At 42.0% G+C, this 27,824-nt stretch overlaps 1 protein-coding gene across 1 annotated transcript; it reads left to right on the forward strand.

The window, feature by feature from the left end:
* The first annotated feature begins 661 nt into the window (after positions 1-661).
* On the forward strand, positions 662-25,977 carry SRPX2 (sushi repeat containing protein X-linked 2). The gene is made up of 10 exons (XM_029930389.1): positions 662-743; positions 5,570-5,650; positions 16,869-17,060; positions 19,599-19,775; positions 20,079-20,205; positions 20,355-20,476; positions 21,550-21,729; positions 22,062-22,195; positions 24,081-24,202; positions 25,288-25,977. The coding sequence occupies exons 1-10, from the start codon at positions 662-664 to the stop codon at positions 25,466-25,468; spliced, it is 1,398 nt and encodes a 465-aa protein (XP_029786249.1). The 3' UTR covers positions 25,469-25,977.
* Positions 25,978-27,824: the final 1,847 nt, after the last annotated feature.

The raw sequence follows: 27,824 nt of genomic DNA on the forward strand, positions 1-27,824 counted from the left end.
TCTATTCTATACTGTAGATACCATTATTATTCCCAATTTATAGATGAGGAAACTGAATTTCAGGGAAGTTAAGGAAGTTGTCGAAGACCCTATAGCTAATATGAACAGAATTGGATACACATACATATCTGTGTAACTCCAGAGTTCAAGCTCTTAGTCCATACATGCTAATGTTTCCCCAGATTAGTAGTTAGGAAATACTAGTTAAATGAATGAAGCCATTAACTGGCAGCTTCTAGATCATAGGATTCCCTCTTGGTTCCATATGACTTTATGTTGGCCCCTTCCTGATCTTGGTTCTTCCGTGTCCCTCTCTATAACTTGGACAATGAGACATTTGTATCTGATTTCACCACGACTAATTAAGAATTGATTGTTTTATGCCATCTTCCTCCTAGGAGGAAAAAAGATCAGAAATAAAAAATAGAGTCTTGCTATTCTATAAAGTGGAAGGTCCTTACAAGGGGGACAATATAACAGGCATTCAATAATCTAAAAATTTCTCTTTTTCCTCACAGATCCTGCATGTATGCTTCTTCTCACTTTTGGAAGTTCACTGATGGCTGATTTATGAAAAATATTCTTCTTTTCCCTGGTACTTCTGGCCACATATCTCTATTCTTGTCTCCCTAACCTCCTCTCAGCCCAACTCCTTTTAAGGATGACTGGTCAAATAACCCAAAGAGGAACTCTATCTCTCCTGTTATTCTTCACATCAGCAGTGACACCAACATGGTATGCAGGTAAGTTTTAGGATCTGTTGCCCATTATTTCCATGAAAGGTAGGACCTAGACTATATCTTGGAGAAAGGAGAGTTAGACTGCAATAAGAGACCCTTTAAAGAAAAACTGAGGTGCCTGAGTAGCTCAGTCGGTTGAGCATCTGACTTTGTTCAGGTCATGATCTCGCAGTCTGTGGGTTCGAGCTTCATATTCTGTATGTCCCTCTCTCTCTGCCTCTACCCCACTCATGGTCTGTCTCTCTCTGTCTCAAAAATGAATAAACGTTAAAAAATTAAAAAATAAAGAAAAACTATTTTCCCCAACAAATAAACATTCCAAAAGATACCAAGGGAAGTTTTTTGAGGCAAACTAACAAGAGATATTTGAAAACAGGCTGCATCAGCATAAAAATGAGAGGGTTTGACGACATGGCTTTTGAGACCATTGTCTCACCTGCTTCGGCACTCAGCTTCCTCTCTCTTTCCCTCCCTTTCTCTCTCTGTCTCTATCTCTCTCTTCCTGGGTGTGTGTGTGTCTCAGTGTCTCCCTACCTTTCTCTCCCCTAGACTTTACTTATACAATGAGATTTTTATAGCCACTTATGCCAAAGATGTTAATAACAATACATATCACATTCTCTTAAACAGAGATTCCCCAGTCTCTTCTGACTTGTTCCTTATTTCAGAAAGAATGGAGATTTCTGGATTCCTAAATGTTTCATCCTTTGCCTCTGGAGACATAGGGAGCTGAAAAGAACAGACTCAGTGAGAAGAAGTATGAGGGAGGGAGAGAAATGAAGGAAGGATAATGAGGTGGCAGACAGAGGTTTTTGATGGGGGCCAACTGGCATTCCAAGTGCTAAGAATATTCTGTGGCCTGCAGTGTCTGCCTTCATAGGCACTGGGAAGAGGGGGAGTGGGGAAAGGAGTCAGACCAAACCAATAAAGTTAGGAAAATATCCAGAGATGAGTAAATAACAAACTGCTTCCATCACAGCCACAGTCATTGCAGCTAAAATTTTCCACATGCCCTTAGCTTCTGGCGAAGGCCTTTGGCAGTAGTTCTGTTTGTCTGGAACAGCTGCATCAAGATTTCATACAAATATGCAAACTTATTCCCAGGCTTATCCTGGCTTTCTAGGGGGTGAAGCACAAGGGCTGACTTTGAGAAGAAATTCAAGTCAAGCCCTTGGTAGAGTACACACTCTTTGGGGTTGAAGGAGCCCTAAGTCTCCAGGAGATAATATGTTTACCCATCCTCCCCAACCTCCCCCTAACCAGTTCAAGTATATAAGACCCAAATCCAAAGACCAGAGAACTAAGGAATGGAGATTAGATGGCTCAAAGCTCAGTTTTGAACACCTGTAAGAAATCTCATGGAAGAGGTGTCTCAGTGGCTCAGTTGGTTAAGCATCTGACTTTGGCTGAGGTCAGGATCTCATGGTTGTGGATTCAAGCCCCATGTCAGGCTCTGCATTGTCGGTGCAGAGCCTGCTTTGGATTCTTTCTCCTCTCTCTCTGCCCCTTGCACTGTTATTCTCTCTCTCTCAAAAATAAATAAACTTAAAAAAAAAAAGAAACCTCATGGAGTGGAAGGGACTTTGCCTTTTCTAGAGTGGAAGTCCAAGCTACTGGAGTCTTGAGGACAGAGGAGTTTATTTTTTTCCCATGGTCTCTTTCTTTTTGTTTTGTCTTAATATAATTTATTGTCAAATTGGTTTCCATACAACAGCCAGTGCTCATCCCAACATGTGCTCTCCTCAATGCCCATCATCCACTTTCCCCTCTTCCCACCTGCCATCAACGCTCAGTTTGTTCTCATTATTTGAGAGTCTCTTATGGTTTGCCTTTCTCCCTCTGGACAGAGCAGTTTAAAAAAAAAAGACTCAGAGCTTTCAAAGGGCAGTTTGCAAAGATGGCACTCTCCACTTCCACAAGAATCACCACACTCCTTCTTGGAAGCCAGGTTGGTGAGGTCTGTGACAAACCTCGTTCTGCCCTCTTCTGTTCTTGGGAGTCTACATGGTGAGAGAAATTCAGAAAAATTTTAATAGTCCTCCCCTACATCACTAGCTCAGCTGTCTGAGCTTGCTCTACTCATTCATTCATTCATTCATTCAACAAATATTTATTGACCATTCCTTGTGCATCCAGCATTGTTTCTTCATGGCTATAGCTTTGTTCTCAAATGGGAATAGCACAAGGAAAGCAACCAAGTATGGATTGAGGGCTAGTAGGAAAAAGGATATAGGAATAGTCAGCAGGTGCTGGAAAGGGCTAAGAATATTAATAAAGTGAAAAGTGGGTTAAAAGTGTGGATTGGCATATCTGTGCAGTTCAGGAAGTCAGACTATATTTGTTACAATAAGCCAAGCATCGGTGTGGATCTTAAAATAGTTCTCAACTATCAGTTACATTTCCAACCATACCTTTGTGAAGGGCAGTGCTTGGAGGGTCTGACTGTACTATGGAATTTGGAGGGACCTAGTAACAGACCACCCAGTAACCTCTGATTGATGCAAACGTACTGAGGCAAGCTGTACAAACCTCTCTTCCTCAGTGCTGAGAAGGGGCAAGCAGATAGAACAATGTGGGGAGGGTGTCCCTCTACTTTCTTAGATATCATGTCAGTATCATAATATTTGCAAAATAAAATACCCAATGACAGGCAAAGAGAGGGACATGAAAAGGCTTAAAGTGGCAAGGTGGCCTAAGCCCATTCCCATTGAAGTGCAAACTTGGCACTTGTCCAGCTACCTCTGCACCCTGTTGGAAACTGTAATTATCTGACTGCATCTTCCCCTCAGCTTTTCCACATCCCCTGTAATTCTAGAATGATAAAAATTGTGTTGTGGCCTTTGGTCCCACACACAGAGTTTAAAATCTGGATGGCAAGAAACATTTTGGATTTCCATCTCTGCTGGATATCATCCAAAGCTTTCTCCTACTGCCATCTTTAGCGGTGTATCTAAGTTTGGTATCAAGGGGTCAAAGCACCCTGGGCTGGAATGCCCATTCTGCTCCTTCCTTGGAGGGAGAAATTGGGCTACTCCCTTAATTCCTCTGAGCCTGTCTCTTCATGTGTATATCAGAGAACAATAAGAGTGTCTATCTCATTGAGATGTTAGGGTGACATAATAAGATAACATATGTAATGGGTAGAACAGACAACCAGCACATGCTGAGTGATGTTAGTCATGCTGCTGCTGCTGCTGTTCTTACTGCTCTCCAGACATAGGCTTCTAACACTCCTGTTTTGTCTTCTGGTAAACAGGGGCTTTCTCCCTGCTGGGCATTTCTTCACAAGTAAGCTCTGGAACAAGAGTGCTGGGACTAATGCTTTAGGGAATCATACACATCTGGCTTCCTGTTTACAGAAGCTGTAAGGCTCTGAGGCTAATACTAAACTGAAACAGCTGATAAGAATTTCGTGTCCCACAAAGAACCCTCCCATGTAGAAAGAGAGACAGCAAGGGAGAGGAGGCCTAAGGAGAACTAAAGGAAGGCCAAGAAAAGAACCAAACTGGGAAAACAGAAAAAAACAAATGGCAAGAAAAAAATGAACTCTTTCCTCTAGAATGAGGGCAAATCAATGAAGGCATGATTTCATAAGGCAAACTTTCAATTTGATTCATGCTCTTGTTTATTAAGATGGAATGGTTTCCCAATGCCCCCCCATCCCCAGTCTGGGGTTGTGGGGAATGGAGGATCTCCATCATCCAGCCCTTTGCTCCACCCTTTAGTGCAGGGGGCCCTGTGCTTCTTCGCAGGGAGGAGGCAGACAAGCTTGTGGTCTGAGTGTTTACACAGGCCAAAGGCCTCCAGCACTAAAGCCCAGACATGTCCTGAAAGCACACCCTCTCCTGGAAATGAGGAATTGTTTTCTGACTCCTGCATGGCTGGCTGTTCTATTCCTGTGCATACATTAGGGCTCAGAGAGGCTGGAAAGAGATCTTCTGGAAACTTCACTGCAGAAAAAAAACTAAGTTGTATTCCAATTAGTTTGTATTCAAGACCGATTTCCTGCTGTCTGGTGAAACACACTGTGTAGTCTCCCAGAAGCCACAGACTTGCCTCCACCACTGACTGGGCCACTTAACAAAAGCGGGGGGTATTTGAAATGTTCTTCTAGTTCAGCAGCTCCCTGCTAAAGCTCCTGATGATTAGAAGAACAGGAAGTTTCTCCAAAGGACTCTGCCTTCCTTTTCCTGCAAACCAGGACAAACTGTTCAGGAGATGAAACTGTGCTCATTTCTTCTTACCTTTTGAAACCTCCCTCTCTGCCTTGGCATGTCACCCCTAGCAGTGGCAACCAAGTGGCAAAAGGGTGGTGTCCTGTGGGTTAATGGGAGCTTGAGGAACTGTTTCTCTTTGAGGACCATGAGCAGGCCTGTCACTAGTGGCAAGGCCATTACTCAGACTCTATTTTTAACTCCTACCTGAGACAATAGTCCATCCTCAGAGCTTGGTCATTATCCATCTCTCCAAGACCTTGTGTGTTTCACCAAGGAAATGGGTCAGTTACAGTCCAGATTGGTAGGATTGATGGATAGTTAAGAAGTTCAATTTTTTTCTTTTGAATGGAAGCTTCCTGTGCTACCAGTAAGTCACCACCACCCCCACCCATGATCATGAGCTCACCTTCTGTGCACCTGAGATGTTGAGGTTTATGTACAATAGTTCTGCTGCTTTACAAGGCAGAACTTTCCACACTAAATATCCACCTGGCTCCCTACCCAGGGAGTGTCATGTCCTCAAGAAGGGACCATGTTGGATAGGGGAAAAAGTTGGGAAGCACTTAAGTAAGAAATTAATATGTCATCTTGCTATTATCTTCTTCACTGCAGGTTCAGGCTACTACCCAGATGAAAGCTACAATGAAGTATATGCTGAAGAGGTCCCACAGGCTTCTGCCCTAGACTACCAAGGTAAACCTCATTGTTTATCAGGCTCAGGAAGGGTCTTTTCTCCTAAGGCCTAGACCTTCACTGAAGTATCCTCTTCTAGCTTGTCCCATAGGTGCCAAAACTGCAGCCCAGGGAATCAGGGGCTATGATTTCCAATCATGAACTTGGTCACTGACTTGCTATATGACCTTACCTCTCTGGTACTAAGGTTACCCATCTATTATTAATCACTAAGTATTGACTGAATACCTGCTGTACACCTACTGCTGTGCAGGGTAGGCCTGTGGATGATATAAAATCTAAGATAGGGTTTTGTCCTCCTCAAGGAGCTTACATTCTGCTGGGGGCAGGGATGGGTGAGAGGGCAATAAAATTAACACATGTAGGGCAAGTTAGTATGAATCTATATGATAGCAGTAAATTCAATAAGAGTGAAAGAAAATGAAGTCAGGGCAGGTATCATGAAAAATGACATATATCAGGCCTTGAATGATGGGTGGATTTTGAGAACTGGAGAAGGGACGGGAGGGAATTCAGCAAAGCATTTGGCCACAAATATAGAGGTAAGAACAAAGCTGTTAGAGGAAGGATCTAAGAAGAAACCAGCCTGACTGGAGGAGATGGGATGTGGAGAGAGTAGGAGAAAAATATAATTGAATACAAAGAGTAAGACAAAATTAGGAAACACTCTGTAATCTAGGGACCATTCTTAGGCAAGGCAGGAGGACTATCTGTGAAGAATGCTGAATAAGGACTCCTGCATTAGAAAGGAATTTAGAAGGGCACCTGGGTGGCTCAGTCATTTGGGCATCTGACTTCAGCTCAGATCATGATCTCACAGCTTGTGAGTTTGAGCCCTGTGTCGAGCTCTGTGCTGACAGCTCAGAACCTGGAGACTGCTTTGGATTCTGTGTCCCCATCTCTCTCTGGCCCTCTCCCACTTGTGCTCATTCTCTCTCGCTCTCTCTCTCAAAAATAAATAAATGTTAAAAAAAAAAGAAAGGAAGGAAGACTAGGCAATATCTAGTATCTCTTCCATTTCTAAGATTCTTTGCTTATATGTTTTACAAGCCATGCAGAGGAGTTTAGCTCCTGTGCTAGAAGTTATAAGAAGCCCTCATATGTCTTTGCACAGAGGGTGGCATGGTAATAATAATTTCATCATATCAGCCTTGTTATTATGTACAGAAGTAGGGAGTCAGGAAGGGTAGAGCCTGGGTCAAGGAGACTTCACGAATTAGCTACAGTAATGTTGGTTAGAGATGATTGAAGGTATGGCAAAGAAATAGAGAGCGAGGATGGACCCCATGGGGCACCTAGGTGGCTCAGTCAGTTAAGCATCCAACTTCGGCTCAGGTCATGATCTTACAGTCTGTGAGTTCGAGCCTGCATCGGGCTCTGTGCTGACACCTCAGAGAGCCTGGAGCCTGCTTCAGATTCTGTGTCTCCCTCTCTCTCTGCCCCTTCCCCACTCACACTCTGTCTCTCTCAAAAATAAATAAATGTTAAAAAAAATTTTTTTAAAAGGATGAACCCCAGAGACATTTCAAAGAAAGAGGTGAGAGGATTTGCTCCAGATGTGATATACCAAGAGGCTAAGAAACAGATATCTCAAAGCATTTTGTCTGAATACCTGGGAGGGCTGTAAGACCCCTCTCAGAAAGACAAAGTTAGAGAAGAACATTGCTATGGGGAAGGTGCCCTACAGGCAGTGGGAAGTAAGAAGATGCAGCTTAGCTGAATGAGCAGTCTGAAAGATCAGAGGGTCAAAGTCACTGCTTTAGAAAACATATACAGAGGTGCCTGGGGGGTTCAATTGGTTAAGCATCTGACTTTGGCCCAGATCATCATCTCAGAGTTCATGAGTTTCAGCCCTACATCGAATTCTGTGCTGACAGATCAGATCTGCAGCCTGCTTCAGATTCTGTGTCCTCTTCTCTCTCTACCTTTCTCCTGCTTGTGCTCTGACTCTCTGTCTCTCAAAAATTAAAAAAAAATAAAAATAAAAATAAATGTTAAAAATCTTTAACAAAAGGAAAAAAGAGAAAGAAAACATATACAGATGTGAATATGAGAAGAGACGCCAAGAAGGGAAAAAGAGATAGAAATCAGCCATGTAGAAGGAGATCAGAGTACTATCTATCACATCACAGAAGTCACATGAGAAGAGAGTTTTGAGAAGGGGAAAGAATGAGAAACCTACTGTGTCAAATATTGCAGAGAAAAGTTGAGGGTATTGCAAACATTATATTTGGCAAGAAGAAGGTAAATAGTGACTTTTGAGGGAAGAGTTTCAATCGAGAAATAATCAGAGCTTTGTGTTTCTCTATGCTTCTTTGTAGCTACCTTCTACCTATCTTCTTGCTGCCAAAGAGTCTACACCCACTGGCTCTCTGCCTACACATCCACTAACTCTTCAACTCTCTATAATCTGTTTCCCATTCACCCACAAATCTCCAAGCTGAAACAACATTCCCTGAAGATCACAATTCTCTCCCAATGCCTCAATCATATGCCCCTTCCTTGAACCTCAATCTCTCTAGTCTCTCAGCAGCAATGAGCAAGCCTCTCTCTGCTTACCACCACTTGGGCGCCATGGCATTTCACTATCCTGGTCATAGCTCAAGCCAAGAAAGGAGATTGACTCTCTAGTGGTGACAGTAGAGAATGAGGCATGGTTCTGAACTTTAGGCAACCCTGATAAGTCTCCTGAGCATCCAAATAAGATGTTCAACTGCCGCTGAACATTTTCATTTGGAGATATATAAAACTAAATTCTTTCATCCTCCCTGACAAAGGCTCCTCCAGCTGACCTTCTTCCTTTTGATAATTGTGCCATCATTCTCCTTAAAAAATGCCTTAGTGGCATTTTTGTTTGTTTGTTTCAAGTTTTTATTTAAATTCCAGTTATTTAACATATAGTGTAATATTAGTTACAGTTGTCGAATTCAGTGATTCATCACTTACAACACCCACTGCTCATCCCAAGTGCCCTCCTTAATGCCCATCACCCATCTAGCCCATCCCCCCACCCACAACCCCTCAAGCAACCCTCAGTTTGTTCTCTATCTTTCCCCCCTATGATCATTTGTTTTGTTTCTTAAATTCCACATATGAGTGAAATTATATGGTATTTGTCTTTCTCTGACTGACTTGTCTCACTTAGCATAGTACACTGTAGCTCCATCCATGTCATTCCAAATGGCAAGATTTCATTCTTTTTATGGCTAATATTCCATTACACACACACACACACACACACACACACACACACACACACACGTGTGTATGTGTTCCATTATCCATTTATCCATTCATCAGTTGATGGACAGTTGGGCTTTTTCCATAATTTGACTATTGTTGATAATGCTGCTATAAACATCAGGGTGCATGTGTCTCTTCAAATCAGTATTCTATATTCTTTGAGTAAATACTCACTAGTGCAATTGCTGGATCACAGGGTAGTTCTATTTTGAATTTTTGAGGAACTTCCATACCATTTGACAGAGTGGCTGCACCACTTTGCATCCCCACCGACAATGCAAGAGGGCTCCTCTTTCTCCAGCAATGGCATTTTTAATAGCCTCTTTTCCTCATCACCTCTCACTGGTCATTCACCAAGAACTGTCATTTCTTTATTACTGCATGGGATCAAAACTTTTATTACCTCACACATGGATAATGACAGTTGCCCTCTAACTGGCTTCCCTGATTCATGCTTCTACTTTCCCCTAACCTAATGGCCCAATGTGACCATTTCTAACAGAATTTGGCCTCAGTTCAGCTGCCCAAGCTAATAACTCATTACCCCTTCTCCCCACATGAGATCTATGGTTCAGCCAGATTAGTAGAATTCTACTCTGTTCCCTGACTGCTTTAGCACACGCTGAGCTTTTCCTCATTCATTCCCTCATTCCCTTCCATTTTCTTATTCAATAAATATTTATTGAGTACCTACTATGTACCTCTTCTGAAATAAATATTTATTATATAGATCGCTCGTATGGCATTAATTATGTACAGCCCCTTTGGTTTACTTTTTATTGCCCTGTGTGATAACCCCCACAGAAATGGTTACTGGGTGGTTTGGCATCCTGGGAGCAGAAGCCAGATTGTAGAAAACTGTAATTGGAAGAAGTGTATAGGTAAAAGTAACAGATGCACAAATATAGTTTCAGGAAGGGTCTGGCAGCCCAATGATTAATATTAACTTGCCTCACTGGTTATTTTTAAATGTCATAAAGTCCCTTAGAAAAATGTAAGCCACATGGTGGCCTTTGGCCTTGGGGTCAAAGTGTCTCATGGCTCTGTTTTGGAACTTGGTCTCCAGACACAAAACTAATTGAGTGAGGTTATCAGTGTTGAGTGGGGAGGGGGGTGGCTGGGAAAGTACAACCTGAGATTGGAGACTCCCCCTGTAAGGTCTCTATGTTTTCACAATAGCTCTGCAATTGCAGTGCTTGAGATTTTCCGTAATTTGGGGATGGTGTCTCCAGATGGCAGCAGCAACTTGTTGCTTGATGCCAAATGAGCTGGTGGCTCAAACCCAGACACTGATTTAGGGAATATCATTCCCAGGACTAGATATATTTTACATATGCAATTTCATATGATTCTCAGACCAGCCCTCTGAAACTGATTTAGTATCCCCATTTTACAGATCAGGAAACTTGGCTCAAAGGAGATAAATTTAGAGAATTGCAGAGTTCAGAGGTGGCAGAGCAGGAATTTACACCCCAGCCCCTCTGTCTGACTCCAAAGCCATGCTCATTCCATGTCTTTCATCAAAAACATAACCTCACGTGGGGCGCCTGGGGGGCTCAGTTGGCTGACTTTGGCTCAGGTCATGATCTCACGGTTTGTCAGTTGGAGTCCCATTTTGGGCTCTCAGGCTCTCTGCTGTCAGCATAGAGCCCACTTTGGATCCTCTGTCACCCTCTATCTCTCCCCCTTCACTGCTCATGCTCTCTCTCTCTCTCCCTCTCTCAAAAATAAACATCAAACATTTTTGAGAAATGTAACCTGTCACTAAAAAAAAAAAGATTAAGAAAAGAAAAAGAGATAACTGGTAAAAAACCAGATCATTATTTCAGAGCAATCTGACCATGTAGTTTGGTACCATTTTCAGTAATCTTGAACTTTATTTCATTCCCTTTAACCTGACTCCTGGCTTGGCGTCAGAAATCCTTCTCTGAGGTATGCCTTAAGTCCTCTGGGGGCACTGCTTTCCCAGCATATTGCTTCAGCCCTGAGCTAGCTGGTAACTTTGACTGGGTTATCTGAAGATAATCATAGACAAGGCAGTTTCAATTCTGTTGTCAGCACTTTGTTTTCTTATAATCCCCCAAAAGAGATAGGTGAACAGCTGCACAGAGAAGAGGCCATGGGTCTGAGTTTCAACTCCTAGCCTCTCCACCTTCCAGCACTTTCACACTGGACAAACACATATTGTGTGCCAATCATTGTGCTATGCATTTTATAAATGTTATTTCATTTAAATAAATTGCATGATTGCTATGTAGTAATATGGAAAGACCTCTAAAACACATGGTTAAGTTTATTTTTTAAAGCATTGGTGGGAACAGTGGGCATAATATACTACTCTCTGTGTTAAAAAGAGATAAAAAGAATCTATAGTAAGATTTGCTTTATATGCTTAAAGAAACAGTTAACAGTGGTTCTTTATGAGGGGACTAAATGGGGGTAGATAAGGGAGCAGGAGTAGGAGGGAGACTTTTTACTGTGTAAATTTTTATACGTTTTGTGTTTTGAATCATGTGGCTATATTATATTATCTATTTAAGAATGTAAGTTTATACTTCAAAATGGCAGCCTAACATACTGCAGTGGCAGATATTGTGATTAGGAAAAATATAGGCTTTAGGGGCACCTGGGTGGCTCAGTCAGTTGAGCGTCCGACTCTTGATTTCGGTTCAGGTCACGATCACAGGGTTATGGGATCGAGCCCCAAATCGGGCACCATGCTGAATGTGGAATCTGCTTAAGATTTTCTTTCTCTTGATTGGGCACCTGGGTGACTCAGTCAGTTAAGCGTCCAACTTCGGCTCAGGTCGTGATCTCGTGGTTTGTGAGTTTGAGCCCCATATTGGGCTCCGTGCTGACAGCTTAGAGCCTGGATCCTGCTTCAGATTCTGTGTCTCCCTCTCTCTCTGCCCACCCTGCTCGCCTGCTCGCTCTCGCGCTCTCTCTCTCTCTCTCCCTAAAATAAACATGGAATATAGGAAACTAATCAAATGAAGAAAAAAAGGGACAAAACAAAAAAAATCAACTCTCAACTATAGAGAACAAACTGGTTGGTGGTTTCCGGAGGGGAGGTAGGTGGGAGGATGGGTAAAATGGGTCAAGGGGATTAAGAGTACACTTATCATGATGAGCCCTGAACAATGTATGGAATCGTTGAATTGTCACTATATTGTGTATCTGAAACTAATATAACACTGTATGTTAACTACACTGGAATTAAAATTTTTTTAAAAAAAGCAAAAAAAACATTTAAGATTTTCTCTCTCTCTCTCTCTCGCTCTCTCTCTCTCTCTCTCTCTGCCCCATCCCCTTTCTTATGCTCTCTCTCTCTCAAATTAAAAAAAGGAAAAAAAACTATGCGTTTTAGAGCCAAAGCTTGGGTTCAAATCTTAGCTCTACCCCTTACTTGCTAAGGGACTCTGGGAAAGTTACTTCCCCATCTGTAAAATAGGGATAAACACCTGTTCCCAGAGTTGTTGGGAACTATATGAGATGATGGATGTGAAATTTTTAAAATATAAAGCTTTGTGCTCAGCACATGACAGCTACTCAATAATGACTGACACATTTCCTACTAGACATTTTGCCAAGCAATATTTAGCCAAATTCTTCGTTTCAGTTTCCCATCAGCATTTTTGCGTACAGTTGTTTAACCAGTTCTAAATCTCCACAGCTGTGCCATTACCTCTCCTGTATATCTTCATCTAATCCACATCAATGGCCTGAAAGGCACTGTCACATGCCTCACTTCCATATAGTGTACCCATCATTAACCTTGCTCTACCAGTCTGGTGACCAAACCCGAAAAGGAAATGAGGTCATTCTGGGATTACTCATTCTTAAGGGCACCTGGAGATGACTGCTTCTCTTTCTAACTGCTCATAGGCCTATGGTTAAATATTCTAGAACCCTTTGCCATCAGTGTTCTCAGCCTCACTAGGCTGTAGTTCCCAGAGGCTGCCTTCTTCCTTCTGGGGATCTATGTAAAACATCATGACCATAGTTGATAATACTGTGATGCATCCTTGAAATTTGCTAGGAGACTACATCTCAAGTGTGGTCACTACAAAAAAATGGTGACTATGTGAAATTATGCATGTGTTAAGTAACTTGATTTCAGTAATCATTTCACAATGTATATGTATATTAAAACATCACATTGTATATCTTAAATATATACAGTTTTATTTGCCAATTGTACCTTAATAAAGCTGGGGAAAAAAGAAAATTGGAATAGTGTTTTTGCTTTTTTCCAGCCTTCCAATGTGTTTTCTTTGTGCCAAGCTTCCTTGGGGCCAGCAAAGTTGAGTTTATTTGCAATAACTAGGCCCTCTCCTACTGTCTCAGCATTTATCCTGAACTTTATATTTCCCTGTGCTGTGCTTGTTTGTCCCATTCATTCCAATCTTATGTGTATTTTCCTTGACAGAATATGTGTGAGCAATAGAATGGGAGTGACTGTTGGGCTCCTAGCCTCCCACGTAAAGTCGTTGTGTTGTAACATACAATCAACAGCTCTCCAACTATCCTGCCTCAGAGACTTTCGGTAATTTGGAGCTGCTGTCCCCAGATGGCAGTCTTGTATCACAGGTGCAGGTTTGAAACTAACAGGGGACCGTGGGAAGGGGAAAGGTAGGGGGAAGAGTTAGGGAGACGGAGTGAGGCAAATCTTGAGACTCTTGAATACTGAAAACAAACTGAAGGCTGAAGAGGGAGGGGGAAAGGGAAGGGGGGTGATGGTCATGGAGAGGGGGCACTTGTGGGGAAGAGCACTGGGTGTTATATGCAAACCAACTTGGTAATAAACTATTTAATTAAAAATTTTAAAAAAAGAAACTAACACTGGAAGTCACAAGCATATTGTTGGTTAAAGGATAGTTTTCCCACGATCATCGGTCTTCATTCTCCAGCTGCCCTCAAGCAGAGGTTCCTAGCCTTTCTTTGTTCCTTTAGCTCCTGATGTGCTTTTTAAAAAAGCCCTCCCAACACAAATCATGAGAGACTATTGAATACTGAAAAGGAACAGTGGACTGAAGGGGGAGGAGGAGGGAAGGAAGGGGGTGATGGTCATGGAGGGGGGCATTTGTGGGGAGAAGCACTGGGTGTTATGTGGAAACCAATTTGACAATAAACTATTATAAAAGAAAAAAAAGCCCTCCCTTTTTTGTCTCTTAGGATTTGGGAGCCGAATGAGGTCTTATGGGGCTTTAGACTTCCCAACCCCAGGCTAACAGATCTGGGTCATCCTATATATGCATTCTTGGGTATGTGGCCTTTTGCCTGTTTATATGCGTGCCTTTAAAAATGTGAAGCCACTGAAGAGTCATTTATTTTGTGTAGCCAAGGAGATATCTTTCTTTTTTTAATATGTACATTTTATTTTTTATTTGCCTCAAATATTTATTATTTTTTTAATTTTATATAACTATTTTTAATAGTTCATTGTCAAATTGGTTTCCATATAACACCTAGTGCTCTTACCCACAAGGGCCCTCCTCCATGACCACCCCCCTCCCCCATCAGCCCTCACTTCGTTTTCAGTATTCAAGAGTCTCTCATGATTTGCCTCCCTCCCTCTCCCTAACACTTGTTCCCCCTTCCCCTCCCCATGGTCCCCTGCCAGGTCTCTCCTGTTAGACCTATGAGTGCAAACATATGGTATCTGTCCTTCTCTGCCTGACTTATTTCGCTTAGCATGACACCCTCGAGATCCGTCCACTTTGCTACAAATGGCCAGATTTCATTCTTTCTCATTGCCATGTAGTACTCCATTCTATATATATTCCACATCTTCTTGATCCATTCATCAGGTGATGGACAATAGTTGCAAATACCAAGGAGATATCTTTCTAATGTCTTTGTAATTTAATGGCTCCATTACCTTTTGTCCTCAGTACTGAACTGGGATCTGAACTTTATTCCTAAGCAGCCTTCTTTGGTTATCGCACTCCCTTCCTCTCCCTAGCTTGTGTTATTTTTTTTTTAAAGTCATTTTAAATTTACATACTGTAGGGGCACCTGGGTGGCTCTTTCAGTTAAGCATCTGACTTCAATTCAGGTCATGATCTCACGGTTGGTGAGTTCAAGACCCAAATCCTGTTCTGCAGTGACAGTGCGGGGCCTGCTTGGGATTTTCTCTCTCTCTCAAAAAAATAAAATAAAATAAAATAAAATAAAATAAAATAAAATAGGGGCGCCTGGGTGGCTCAGTCGGTTAAGTGTCCAGCTTCGGCTCAGGTCATGATCTCACAGTTCATGGATTCGAGCCCCGTGTCGGGCTCTGATTCTGTATCTCCCTCTCTCTACGACCCTCCCTGCTCACACTGCCTCTCTGTCTGTCAAAATAAATTTAAAAAACATTAAATTTTTTAAAAAATAAAATAAAAGAAACTTAAAAAATAAATTTGTTCACTTTTTTGGCATACAGTTCTATGAGTTTTGACAAATGAATATAGTCAGGTAACCACCACCACACTTCCATCGCCTCAAAAATTTGCCCAGGGCTGCCCTTCAAAATTATTCTCAAATTTTACTCCTGATATCTGGCAATTGTTGATCTGTCCCTGTATTTTTGCCTAATTCAGAATATCATATAAATGGACTCCTACAGTATGCAGACCTGTGAGTCTGCCTTCTTTCACATCACAAACTGCATCGGAGATCCATCTATGTTGTTGCATGTTGACAGCATTTCCTTCTTTTGTATGGATAAACCACAGTTAGTTAACCATTCACCCACAGGATGTTTGAGCTATTTCCAGCTTTTGGTAATTGTGAATTGAGATACTTTAAACATTTGTGTACAGCGTTTTGTATGAACACAGGTTTTCTTTTTGCTTGGGTAAATGCTTAAGTGGAACTGCAGAGTCACACAGCAAGTATATGTTTAACCTTATAAGAAACTACCAAAATATTTTCCAAAGCAGCAGTATCATTTTGTATTTTGCCGTGCATTGTTTGAGAGTCCCAATTTCTCTCCATCCTCACCAACACTTGATATTACCAGGGTTTTTTTTTTTTAAGTTTAGACATCCTAATGGGTATATAATGGTATCTTGTTGTGGTTTTAATTTGCATTTCTCTAATGACTAATGATACTGAACATCTTTTCATGTACTTAATTTGCTATCCATATATCCTTTTCAGTGACATGTCTGTTCCTGTCTTTTGCCATGTTCTAACTGGATTGTTTCCTTTTATACTGTTGAGTTTTGAGAGTTCTTTATATATTCCACATACTAGTTCTTTGTCAGATATGTGGTTTGCAAATATTTTCTCCCAGTTTGTGATTTGTCTTATCTATTACAGTGTTTTTCACATAACAAATGTTTTTAATTTTGACAAGTTAAATTTTGTGATATTTTTCTTTTATGAATTGAGGTTTTGGTTTCATGTCTAAGACTTCTTTACATAGTTGTAGATCCCAGAGATTTTCTCCTATGTTTTTTCTACAAGTATTATAATTTTATTTTCTTTTTTAATGTTTATTTAGTTTTGACAGAGAGGGAAAGAATTTGAGCTGGGGAAGAGTAGAGAGAGAGGGAGAAACAGAATCCAAGGCAGGGGCCAGGTTCTGAGCTGTCAGCACAGAGCCTGACATTGGGCTTGAACCCACAAACTGTGAGATCATGACCTGCGCCAAAGTCAAATGCTTAGCCACCCAGGTACCCCTATAATTTTATTTTTTACATTTAAGTCCATAATCCATTTTGAGTTAATTTTTGTATGTTATGAGACTTAGGCAGAAGTTTTATTTCACTTGCCTATGGAAGTTTGATTGCTTCAGCACCATTTGTTCTAAAGTTTTGAACTTTTTAGTTCAATAGCTTTCCCTCATTAAATTGCTTTTGGTGCCTTTGTCAAAAATCATTTTGACATTTGACAGTTTGACAGTTTGACAGTTGTCTGTCCCTTCACCAATACCACACTGTCTTGATTCCTGTACTTCTAGCTTACTTTTCTTCTATTGCTGCAGTCCCCCGATGGTGCTATACATTAAATATCCAGGATGGAGAAGCCACATGCTACTCACCGAGGGGAGGAAATTATCACAGCAGCCTGGGTACTCGTTGTGAGCTCTCCTGCAACTGGGGCTTTCGACTGATTGGACGCAGGTCGGTGCAATGTCTGCCAAGCCGCCGTTGGTCTGGAACTGCCTACTGCAGACGTAAGTGGTGTGTGTGCATATACTAACATGTGCATGTGAGAGAGGCTGGCCAGCCAGTCAGCCACTTGAGGGTATATGTCCAGAGGTGTTACTATGTCCTCTGTCAAGTGCAAATTGAGAATTTTCCACAGGTCTCCTGCAGAACGAATCCACATTCTAACATTCTAGCTCATTTTCTCCTCCTGTGGTTTTTGCCCAAGCAATATGGGCATTTATGTAACAACCAGTCCTTCTGGTTCAGAGAGCCCAGGAATACATATAAATTTGGGGCTGGGGACCTAATGCAAACCTTGGCTTTTCTTTGGAGCTCTCAAGGATGTGTGTGGTCTCATACTTTTTGCCATTCATGGTCAACTGCTGTTATTTCCTGGCCTAATGGCCTTAGAGGACCTTAGCAGTGAAGGCATAAGACATCTGCTGTTCTTCATTTTCTTCTGAAAGTCAAGAAAATTCCCTAAATCTAGAATGTGGGAATACTAATACACATATTGTAAATTGTGACCCTCACAGTTCCCAAACCCCTACCTATTATTCAAACTCTACAGCCTATCCACTTTTAGTAGCTGAGCCTTGCCTGCCCATATATTCATTGCTGAATGTCATTTGCAGGACACCCATTTTGGGGGGAGGGCTGAATTAGTCTCTTCAGGAGTTCACTCAATTCCTCAACTACCCCCTAGCTGCTTATAAGACTAATGGGATAGAAACACAAATGTGTGCACATGAAGGCTGTGTGAGTAGATGCACAGCAACGAGCATTTAGAGTCAAATGGGATTGGTCAAGGAAGATGCTGTGGAGGAAAGGGAAAGTTTGATAGTGACAAAGAAGGAAACTACCACACCCCTCTAGATGATTTTAAGTAATTTGTTCTTGCACTTGGACGCCATCATTTACAAAATGAATTTGAATTGGGCTTACAAAATTAAAATAATATGTCTAGGGGTGCCTGGGTGGTTCAGTCAGTTAAGCATCCAGCTTTGGCTCAGGTCATGATCTTGTGATCTGTTGAGTTCAGGCCCCATGTCCAGCTCTGTGCTTGACAGCTCAGAGCCTGGAGACTACTTCAGATTCTGAGTCTTCCTCTCTCTCTCTGCACCTCCCCCATTTGCTCGTTCACACACACTCTCTCTCTCTCAAAAATAATCATTAAAAATTTAAAAAAATAAAAAATAAAATAAAGTGTCTATAAATTAACATAAAATCAGTTAAAAGAATGGAGAGATACATATTTTCAGGTGTTTAGAATGGGCTAAATACAATGTTTGAACACTGAATCTGGCTTTGTCCTTCCTTGTAAGAGAAAAAAGGGCAAACATCTTGGATCATTTTCACTGTCATATAATATTAAGAAAACAAATTCATTTGAAAAGCAACCCTTTTTTCTTGGCCCTGTTTTTCTATAGGTCTATAAATAAAGGATATTAGAAAACATAAAAGGCAATCATCTTCAAGTCTGGTTTGGTCAAGAAGCCAAATAAACAGAGCTTATATAGAGAATCTTTATTCAAAGCTCCAATAATTGAACATACACAAGACTAGAACTTAGATAGCCAAAAGTATAATTTGCCTACTTCTCTCGAGTACTAGGCATCTCAAACCAGAATTTGGCAAGCTCACAATCCGGCTCACAATCACTTCATGGAAGCAGTCTCCACTTCTAATACATGTCTAAAGCCCATAGATTCCTCTTTAATCAAATACCACCAAGTCTGGACGTCCAGGCACTGGTCTGACTTGTATTCTCATCCAAGTATAAGGCAAGACTGCTTCCACATGAAAGTGAGCCTCAACTGAGGGGTGCAGCGGTTAATGCCAAAATTATACTCAGAAGGGAGCTTTGAATTTCCTAAAGGACAAATAAGTTTTGAGGAAAAAGATCTGAAAGGAGCTGCTGAGGCCCTAAATGAGTTCAGAGGTTTATATGCATTGTCTGTTTTTTTTAAGTTTTATTTATTTTTGAGAGAGAGAGAGCGAGCATGAACAGGGAAGGTCAGAGAGAAAGGGAGACACAGAATCCAAAGCACACTCCAGGCTCCGAGCTAGCTGTCAGCACAGAGCTGGACACAGGACTTGAACCCACAAACCACGTGATCATGACCTGAGCCAAAGCCAGATGCTCAACCAACTGAGCCACTCAGGTGTGTCATTGTCTCTTTTAACCTGCACAACAATCCTATGAAATATCCACATTTTACAGATGAAAACAGTGAGACTCAGAGAAAGATGAGGTAATTTTCTCAGGTCACAGAGCTAGTTAAAAAGTGGAGCTGGGATCCAAACTTGAGAATGATTCTGAAGTCCATGCACTTAGACAAGTAATTTAGTTCTTTTAGGACCTTCAAGAACACTTCTGTACTTCATAATATGAAAACAAAAAGGCAGTTAGGCACAAGAATGTAAGGGCAGTTTGGGGTAGGGTTTTCTGGGTTTTTTTTTTTTCTGCTGTCTCTGATATGGTTCTTCCTGTGGTAGATGCCCAGGCATCACCTCCAGATAGTCCTACAGGTCATTGAGCTTGCCACTTGGTTCTCTCTTAGAGATAAGATGCCATGCACTGCCACTCATCACTAGTGGCATTTACGCCTGCACAAATGGGGTGCTTCTTGACTCCCGCTGTGACTACAGCTGTTCCAGTGGCTACCACCTGGAAGGTGACCGCAGCCGAATCTGCATGGAAGATGGACGATGGAGTGGAGGCGAGCCTGTATGTGTAGGTAAATGGTGGTCACTCCCAGTTGTCCTGCTGCAAAGAGCTACCCTGGCATTGCATCCACAAAAGATGTAGAATTCTCACCACAGAAGGTATTCCTGCTTGCTATGAGGGTGACACCCTGGGCACAGTCTTAACAAAGTAATCACTTCCCCCTGGAGCTGGGCTTCCTTTCCCAGTTTCATTGAGCATTTTGAACTGAGTGTGCATCTTTTATCTACCCCGTTTTTGGAGTGCTGCTTCTATGGGTTCCCTCCAGGGAAGGTATGAGGACCATGAGTCAGCACTTGATTTCTGACCTTGACAGACATAGATCCCCCCAAGATCCGTTGTCCCCACTCACGTGAGAAAATGGCAGAGCCAGAGAAACTGACTGCCCGAGTATATTGGGACCCACCCTTGGTGAAGGATTCTGCTGATGGTAGTATCACCAGGTGAGTAACGGATTCCCCTTATGCCTCCCAGCAGTTTCTCAGGATGCTCACACTGAAGTGCACAGGCTGATACCAGAGTAATGATGTGCCCCAGACCCCAATTCTAAGAGTCTCTTTCCTCAGTGACTCTCTTACTCTGTCCAATACAGGGTGACACTTAGGGGCCCTGAGCCTGGCTCTGACTTTCCTGAAGGAGAGCATGTGATTCGTTACACTGCTTATGATCAAGCCTATAACCGGGCCAGCTGCAAGTTCATTGTGAAAGTACAAGGTCAGAAAGAAGTCTTCCATTTCTATGTTTTTCATTATTCTTGCTCTAGCCTGACAGTCTACATGCCCACCCAAACCCTCTTCTCTTCAGGCCTTAAACAGATGCATCTTTTGTATTGGGAGAGGGAAAAAACAAGTTCACTTAAACGGGGTCATTCAGGAAGCTGCATTACAGGTGTATACACATATCAGAAATGCCAACTCCCCAACAAGACTTTCTCACTCTCCTAAATCTAGATAACATTCATGAAGTTACTCTGTATTTGTTTCTTTCCTTAGCCTTTTAATTATCAAATCTAATCAGCCTTCTTTCTTGGTCTTTACCTCTGCTGAAGTTGGTGGTGTCGGCTTCCTGATTCTTCCTCTTTGTTTTGCGTTGTGTTGTGTTGATTTGGTATTTTCATTATAAAAATAATTCATGCTCATTGTTTAACAGTTTGGAAATAAAGAAATAAAGGGAAAAATCCATTACGCCATCATCCAGAGGCAATCATTGTTAATCTTTTGGTATTTTCCTTCTAGTCTTTCATCTACATATACTTTCAAAAATTATATAGCTGAGATCATACTTATATCCAATCTTAGATCACCCTTTTCACTTTCATTATAATAGTAGTTTTCTCATACTTTTTAAAAATTCTTTAAAAATATTTTGAATGACAACATAATCATCTAAGAATATATTTTGTTTGCTTAACACTCTACCACTGATGGATATTTAAGTCTTCTCCAATTTATTTTTGATATTCAAATTAATTTTTAAGGTAGTCACCTTTGCATAGGGTGTCCACAAAGTCTGAAAACAAACATTTTTTACAGATTTATAGCCTTTTTCATGACAATATGTATACTCACCTGTACCTCCAGATTTTATGAACATCTTTGTCTGCATTTCAGATTTAATTCCTTAAGAGAAAAATCCTGGCTCCACTCTTGGCTACTGGAAACACAAAGAAAGCGTTCATTCTGATCACCCTAGGTCTCCTGATCTAGAAAACACAACATGAGCACCCTCTTAACACTTTTTTCCTAAAAGCGATACCATAGCCCCTAACTTGAAATTCTTCCTGACAGTGAGACGCTGCCCAACTCTCAAACCACCACAGCATGGCTACCTCAGCTGCACCTCAGCAGGGGACAACTATGGTGCCACCTGTGAATACCACTGTGATGGAGGTTATGAACGTCAAGGAACCCCCTCCCAGGTCTGCCAGTCCAGCCGCCAATGGTCAGGATCACCCCCCATCTGTGCTCGTAAGTAAAAACAAGGGATGGGGAGAGTGGACATATTGATCAGGGCTACTTTTCAGTATCTTTCCTTATGTATGGTACAATGGTCCAATTGCAAGATGGATGATGTGGGAATGGGGGTTTCTTACATGTGTTTATTTTAAGGGCTAATGATCCCTCATACAATACTCCTACCCCAAGAAGAAGAGTTCAAACTCTCCAAGTATTCTTTCAGGATTTCCCCCAAGGAAAGGCAGAAACAACCAAAAAGGATTAACCTGAAAGACTGAAACTCAAGGTGTTGTTACAAGTTATGATAAGGCCATACTCTGATTGATCATCTGTTTTTGCCCTAGCTATGAAGATTAATGTCAATGTCAACTCAGCTGCTGGCCTTCTGGATCAGTTCTTTGAGAAACAGCGGCTCCTCATCATCTCAGCTCCTGACCCCTCCAACAGATATTATAAAATGCAGATCTCTATGCTCCAGGTGAGACCCACCCACTAATGAGGTCTTATCTCTTATACAGACTCCAAAACCCCACCCCATTACTCCCTTACCTCTTTCAAATCAAAGAGGTGCTCTTAATGCAGCACAAACCCCACTTCCTCAAATTTTTTGTGGGGAACATTCGATCCGTTTTACTGTAGACAAATTTAGCACATTTTAAAAAGTCTATGTTTTTACTGAAAAGGCAGCAAAGGCACTGGAATAGTGGGTGTGACTTGAAGGGGGCATGGTGAAAGATGGTAAGGGAGCACAGCAAAGCACTCTGGAGAGACTGGTAAGAGAGGTGTGAGCAAATGTAAATGTTGGGAATTAATTATGTTTATGTTTTCAAGGAATAAAAGCACTAACACTTAGATGGTAAGTGCTATTTAAATACTAGGTGTATAAGCTCATGCTTTACACCTATTCATTTAATTCTCACAACAACCTTCATAAGGTAAGTACAATTACTATCTTCATTTCATAGGTGAGGAAACTGAGGCATAGAGAGGTTAAGGAATTTGCCCAAGATTACTAGATAGTAACTAAGCATGCTGGGATTGAACCAAGGCAGTCTAACTCCAGGATTTGAGCTCTTCACCACTATAGTAGCAGAAGAGAAGGAAAAGTGCTGTGATATTTCAAAGTAAAATTAGGGAATTACATAACAATTTTTTGACAATTTTTAATATACTAAGAGTCACCTAGCCAAAACCACTTATGGAAAGGGGGGAGTCAATAAGACACAATAGATATACCCATTGGGTCTTATAAAAAGATTCTTGAAGAGAATGAAGGGTATACTGACAGGACTAAGAGAAATGGCTCTGAGGAGCTACAAGGGACTAGAGAGAAAATGCTATGTAGGGGGATTAAAAAGGTTAAATCTTAGAAGTTGCGAAGTCAATATTCAGAGGTCCATGATGGTAGCAGCTTTATCAAAAGAATGACCTTGGATGTCTAGACCAAAATGGTCCTAGTTCCTCCAGCAATCTAAAGAAAATGGGGGCAGACAAAGGCAATACCTCAACCTGAACAGAAAGCAAAAACAGGAACAGGAACCAGTAAGTAAGGACAGTGATTCTGAGGGTCAGGACTAGAGGAGTAGCCCACAGATTAAATAAGGGGTCGGGCACCAGGGACTGTTCAATGTTTGCTTTAAACTTTGCTCTCCGTAACTGGCTAAGAGGCGACCCTGCAATACAAAGTAGGACAAAGAGGCAGGGTATGGTTACAGGGTGTCCTGTACAGTGTGAAGAACTCAACAAAGGACAATGAAAAGAGCACGGGAACTACCTTGGAGAAACCTTGGAGATTGAGGGAAAGGCCATGGTCATGTTGCCTAGTGGTAAGGAGCATACACCTGGGCAGGCAGCGCCCTCAGTTTGGCTTAGCATTTCATTGTCATGCAAATTTGGGCAAGTTACTGTCTCCTCTACAGGATAAGAATGATACCACTTACTTTATTAGGGGTGTTGTAAGGATTAGCTTATTCTTGCAAAGCATTAGGTATGTGTGTTCAATAAATGACAGCCATTATAATCATATCACCATAGCCATCTGGTAAGGACGTATGTACTTTAAAGACAATGTAATACTAACCAGGAAGAGATGATATTTCTGTAATTTATCAGTTACATTTCATTTTTCTACCCCACGGGATGTGACAGATCTGGTATACTTCATTAGAATAAAAGAAACACTATTAGGGCAAATGCTTCAGAAATAACAGAGGAAAGAGGTTGTCAAACTGTATAGTATGATGGTTGAGGTAGAAGCCCCTCCTTTCCCACACTGCCTCAACATGGTCTCAGGAGAAATTAGCTAAGTAGCCTTAGGTTTGAGTCTGAAAGCCTATTCCATAAAACCTTCTCTTCCCTCCCAGCAATCCACCTGTGGACTGGACCTGCGCCATGTGACCATCATTGAACTGGTGGGACAGACACCTCAGGAAGTGGGGCGTATCCGAGAGCAACAGCTGTCAGCCAACATAATCGAGGAGCTCAGGTCCAGGCTGGGAGGTCACAGGAAAGGGGGTGGCAACAACCCTTGGCAGGACACTGGCAACAAGAGGGTTGAGGAAAAATCAGCAGACAGTACTATCTTGAGGCATGTTTTGTGTTTGAACACTTGGGATACATTAGGTAAAACTAGAGAGTGGTGGAAATTTAAAATCAAATGGGTGGAGGGAGAGCATAAAAGACAGTGACCAGGCTCCACCTCAAGCCACTTCAGGACTATGCTTTTATTAGGTACCTCATGTGACTCTGAAGCACAACCAGGACTGAGATACAGACTCAGATATGACTCAGAGAAGCCTCTGATTCTGTTGCCTCATGTCCTCATCTGTCTTCAGTCTCCAAAGGAACAAAAGGCATCTGTAGGCACTAAAATCTGAATCATACCCCTCTGCTCCTGGGCAAAGAGTGGGTGGCAAGTGGTAGAAGTTGACTTTTCTCATTATCTATCCATTACCATCCCTTCAATGCCTCCACATACACTCAGTGTCAATAAAGCCATCACTCCTCTCTGTTCTGTAAACAATACCTGCCTCTAGAGCTCAGTGAGGACAGAACGATTCAGTCCCAGGCAAAGGAGAGACTGGGAAACACGCAGAGGAAAGAGACTGCTAACTTGCAGGTACAGATAGATGAGCTGACCGAATGATATTAATCAACCTCAGAGTTGCCATATATGCTTGTGCACTCTATGCCCCGCCCAATTCTATAAAATATTAGTCACATCATAGTGCATACAACTTGTGCTCCCTGGAGTTATTCTGTGCGGCCTGCATAGCTATATGTGATAACTCCACTTACGGGAGCTTATGAGGGAAGCCTAGTCTGCTATCACTAAAGTTGCTCCATGTGAGATGAGGAAGAGTCAGCTTAGCAGAGTTAGATGCATAGGGACAGCAAGACTAGGGTCTGGTCAGAGAAAAACAAAGGGGTTTGAGATAAAGTAGTAGAGGGTATGGGGACAGAAGGGAAGGAATTAGTCCATAGATAGAGCTGTGAAATGTCAGAAGGTAGTAGAGCCTGGTGGGATGAAACCCAGACAAGGTCTCACGCCTCCTGGGATCCTCTCTCTAGGCAATTTCAGCGCCTCACTCCCTCCTACTTCAACATGGTTTTGATTGACAAGCAGGGAATTGATCGGGAACGCTACATGGAACCTGTCACCCCCGAGGAAATCTTCACATTCATTGATGACTACCTACTGAACAACCAGGAGCTGACCCAGCGACGGGAGCAAAGGGACATATGCGAGTGAACTTGAGCCAGGACATAATTGAGGTCAAGGGGAAAAAATCTCCCCTAGTCAGGTGAAACTTGGGGCCTAACAAAAGGAGGAAATCGTTTCCCACAGTTCTAGCAACAGGACTCTGAGGTGGGTGAGATTCATCAATCTTGGGACATTCCCAAAACCCCTTTTAAGGGCTGTGTAATAGTTTCCCCAAGCAAGTTTCTGCTTTCAGTAGCACTCGAGGAGCATAAGAAGGTAGGCAGGGACTCATTACAAGTCCTGGATAATGGGCTTGGGGTGAAAGTCTTCTTTCCCTAACCTGGGCTTCTGTGCAGCTCTTCAAAGCCTTCCAGAGAAGTAAATTCTGAATTTATCCACCAACCGGCTGTTTTAAATGGTTCCTCTGCCCTGAGATGACAGCAGAGGGCAGCATCATCAAAACAACCAGGAAACCTAAGCAAATGTAGCTGGATTTTCCCTACAGGCTAACCCTGTCGTAGGAGGTGGTGGGAGCTTCAATACATTCTGGAACTTGTCATTTCCTCTTTTATGGCTTGAGTTACAAATGTTACGTAAAACATTGCTTCATCTAAGAGTAAGGAAAATGCTGCAAGGGGAAGCAGCTTGGGAAGAAAAATCAGGCATCCTTGCCCTTCCACCTGACTCATGGGCAACAATCTCTTCTTACTGAGCCTCCAGTTTCATAGCAAAAGGTACCAGTGCTTTCCCTTCTTCAAGGGAAGTGCCAAGCTCATGTTCTAGGGAACCTCAAAACCACCACTCCAAGCCTCTGTAAAACTAAATACTGAAGCACAAAAAAAAGACAGATTCAGCCACATGTATTGACTTACTCAGCTAATCACTTTTAAAAGATGAGTACACGGGTGCCTGGGTGGGTCAGTCAGTTTAGCATCTGACTCTTGATTTTGGCTCAGGTCATGATCTCATGGCTTCGTGGGTTTGAGCCCTGCATCAGGCTCTGTGCTGGCAGTACAGGGCCTGCTTAGGATTCTCTCTCTCTCCCTCTCTCTCTTTGTCCCTCCCCAACTTACCCTAACCTCTGTCTCTCTCAAAATAAATAAAGTTTTAACAAAATGAGAGATGAGCACAGAGCAGGTGGGAGCTACTGTGGCACAAAGTCAAGCCTTAAGATCCAGACCTGAAAGTAAATTTGAGGCCGGGACCTTGTGAAATGGAGCAACACTCTACGGTGTGTCAGTGTTTAAAAGAAAGGTGTTCTTCCTATGCTGCTGAGAACTTTCTTTTCTATACTCATGGGACCCGATGTCATGGTTAAGTTTTAGCAGCCTTTCTCCTTCAGCTTTGTCTAGGGTGGTCACCCGTGGAAAATTAGAGAAGCAGGCTGAATGGAGAGGCAGAGCTAATGCTTGAGCGCTTACTGTGTGCCAGGTGCCTTTCCAAACAATCTATTAATTGACTCTGAAATCTTGATAATAACCTTATAAGGCAGGTCTCATTTCACAGATGAGGGAATTGAGGCACAGAAAGTTTAGGCAACTTGCCTAATATCAGACAGCCAGTAAGTGCCAGAGTTGGGATTTAAACATCAGCAATCTGGCTCCAGAGTCACTGTTCTTAAATATTATGCTGTACCTCCTCTACTTTTTCTACTTTTCATTTAAAGACAGGTGACTGTTCCAAGCAAAGACAAAGATTTCACTTTCTATATACAATCCTACTCAGACACAAGACTTGGGAATGAGCCCCAGAGGAAAAAGAGAAATGGAAGGCTTTCAACCCAATGAAGAGGAATGGGACATAAATCATGAACCCAGAACATATGGAGGTAGTAGTGAGTCAGAGAGAACCTGTTTTCACTGCAGGCTCAGTGGAAATCTCATTTTTTAAAATAAAAATAAAAAGTTGAGTGGAACAGGACATGGAGTAAATGGCCAAACCTTGGAGCAAAAAATTCCCTTCTTCCTCTTCCCACCAAGGAAATATAAGAGCTTGAAAGTCAAATGACAAGTTAGGGGCAGTAGATGAAATCCAATGAACTAGTGTGGGAAATCTCTGGTCAGACAGGCCTGTGGTTCCAAAGGCAAAGATTGCACATTAGTCAAAATAAATGCCCTTCCTTGTGTTTATCACTTACACCTCAAGTGGCAGGCCAGGGCAAAGGCCCAAATGATAACATGAAGAGGCCCACTGCTTCTTGAACCAAGTTTCTCCCTGGGCCTGACTTTCCCATCGAAATGCTCCTGTAGTTTAAAAAATTTGAGAAGGTTTTGTTTTGTTTAATTTTGCTGAGTAGTCAGGTAAGTCAATCTTCCTTTCTTTAGGTAGAATTATACTATAACCTCTTTTGCATTATGATGCAAGAAATTCCAGCTGCTAAAGAAATGGAAGCAGGCACCAGCAG

Source organism: Suricata suricatta, chromosome X, assembly GCF_006229205.1.
Source record: "Suricata suricatta isolate VVHF042 chromosome X, meerkat_22Aug2017_6uvM2_HiC, whole genome shotgun sequence".
Classification (NCBI taxonomy): Eukaryota; Metazoa; Chordata; class Mammalia; order Carnivora; family Herpestidae; genus Suricata; species Suricata suricatta.

What these genes read in the sequence shown, in the direction of transcription:
- SRPX2 (XM_029930389.1), top strand. Translation starts at nt 662, where the DNA reads ATGACTGGTCAAATAACCCAAAGAGGAACTCTATCTCTCCTGTTATTC. An exon ending in TTCTGCCCTAGACTACCAAG is followed by an intron (nt 5,651 to 16,868) that starts GTAAACCTCATT and finishes CTATTGCTGCAG; the next exon opens with TCCCCCGATGGTGCTATACA. An exon ending in AACATAATCGAGGAGCTCAG is followed by an intron (nt 24,203 to 25,287) that starts GTCCAGGCTGGG and finishes TCCTCTCTCTAG; the next exon opens with GCAATTTCAGCGCCTCACTC.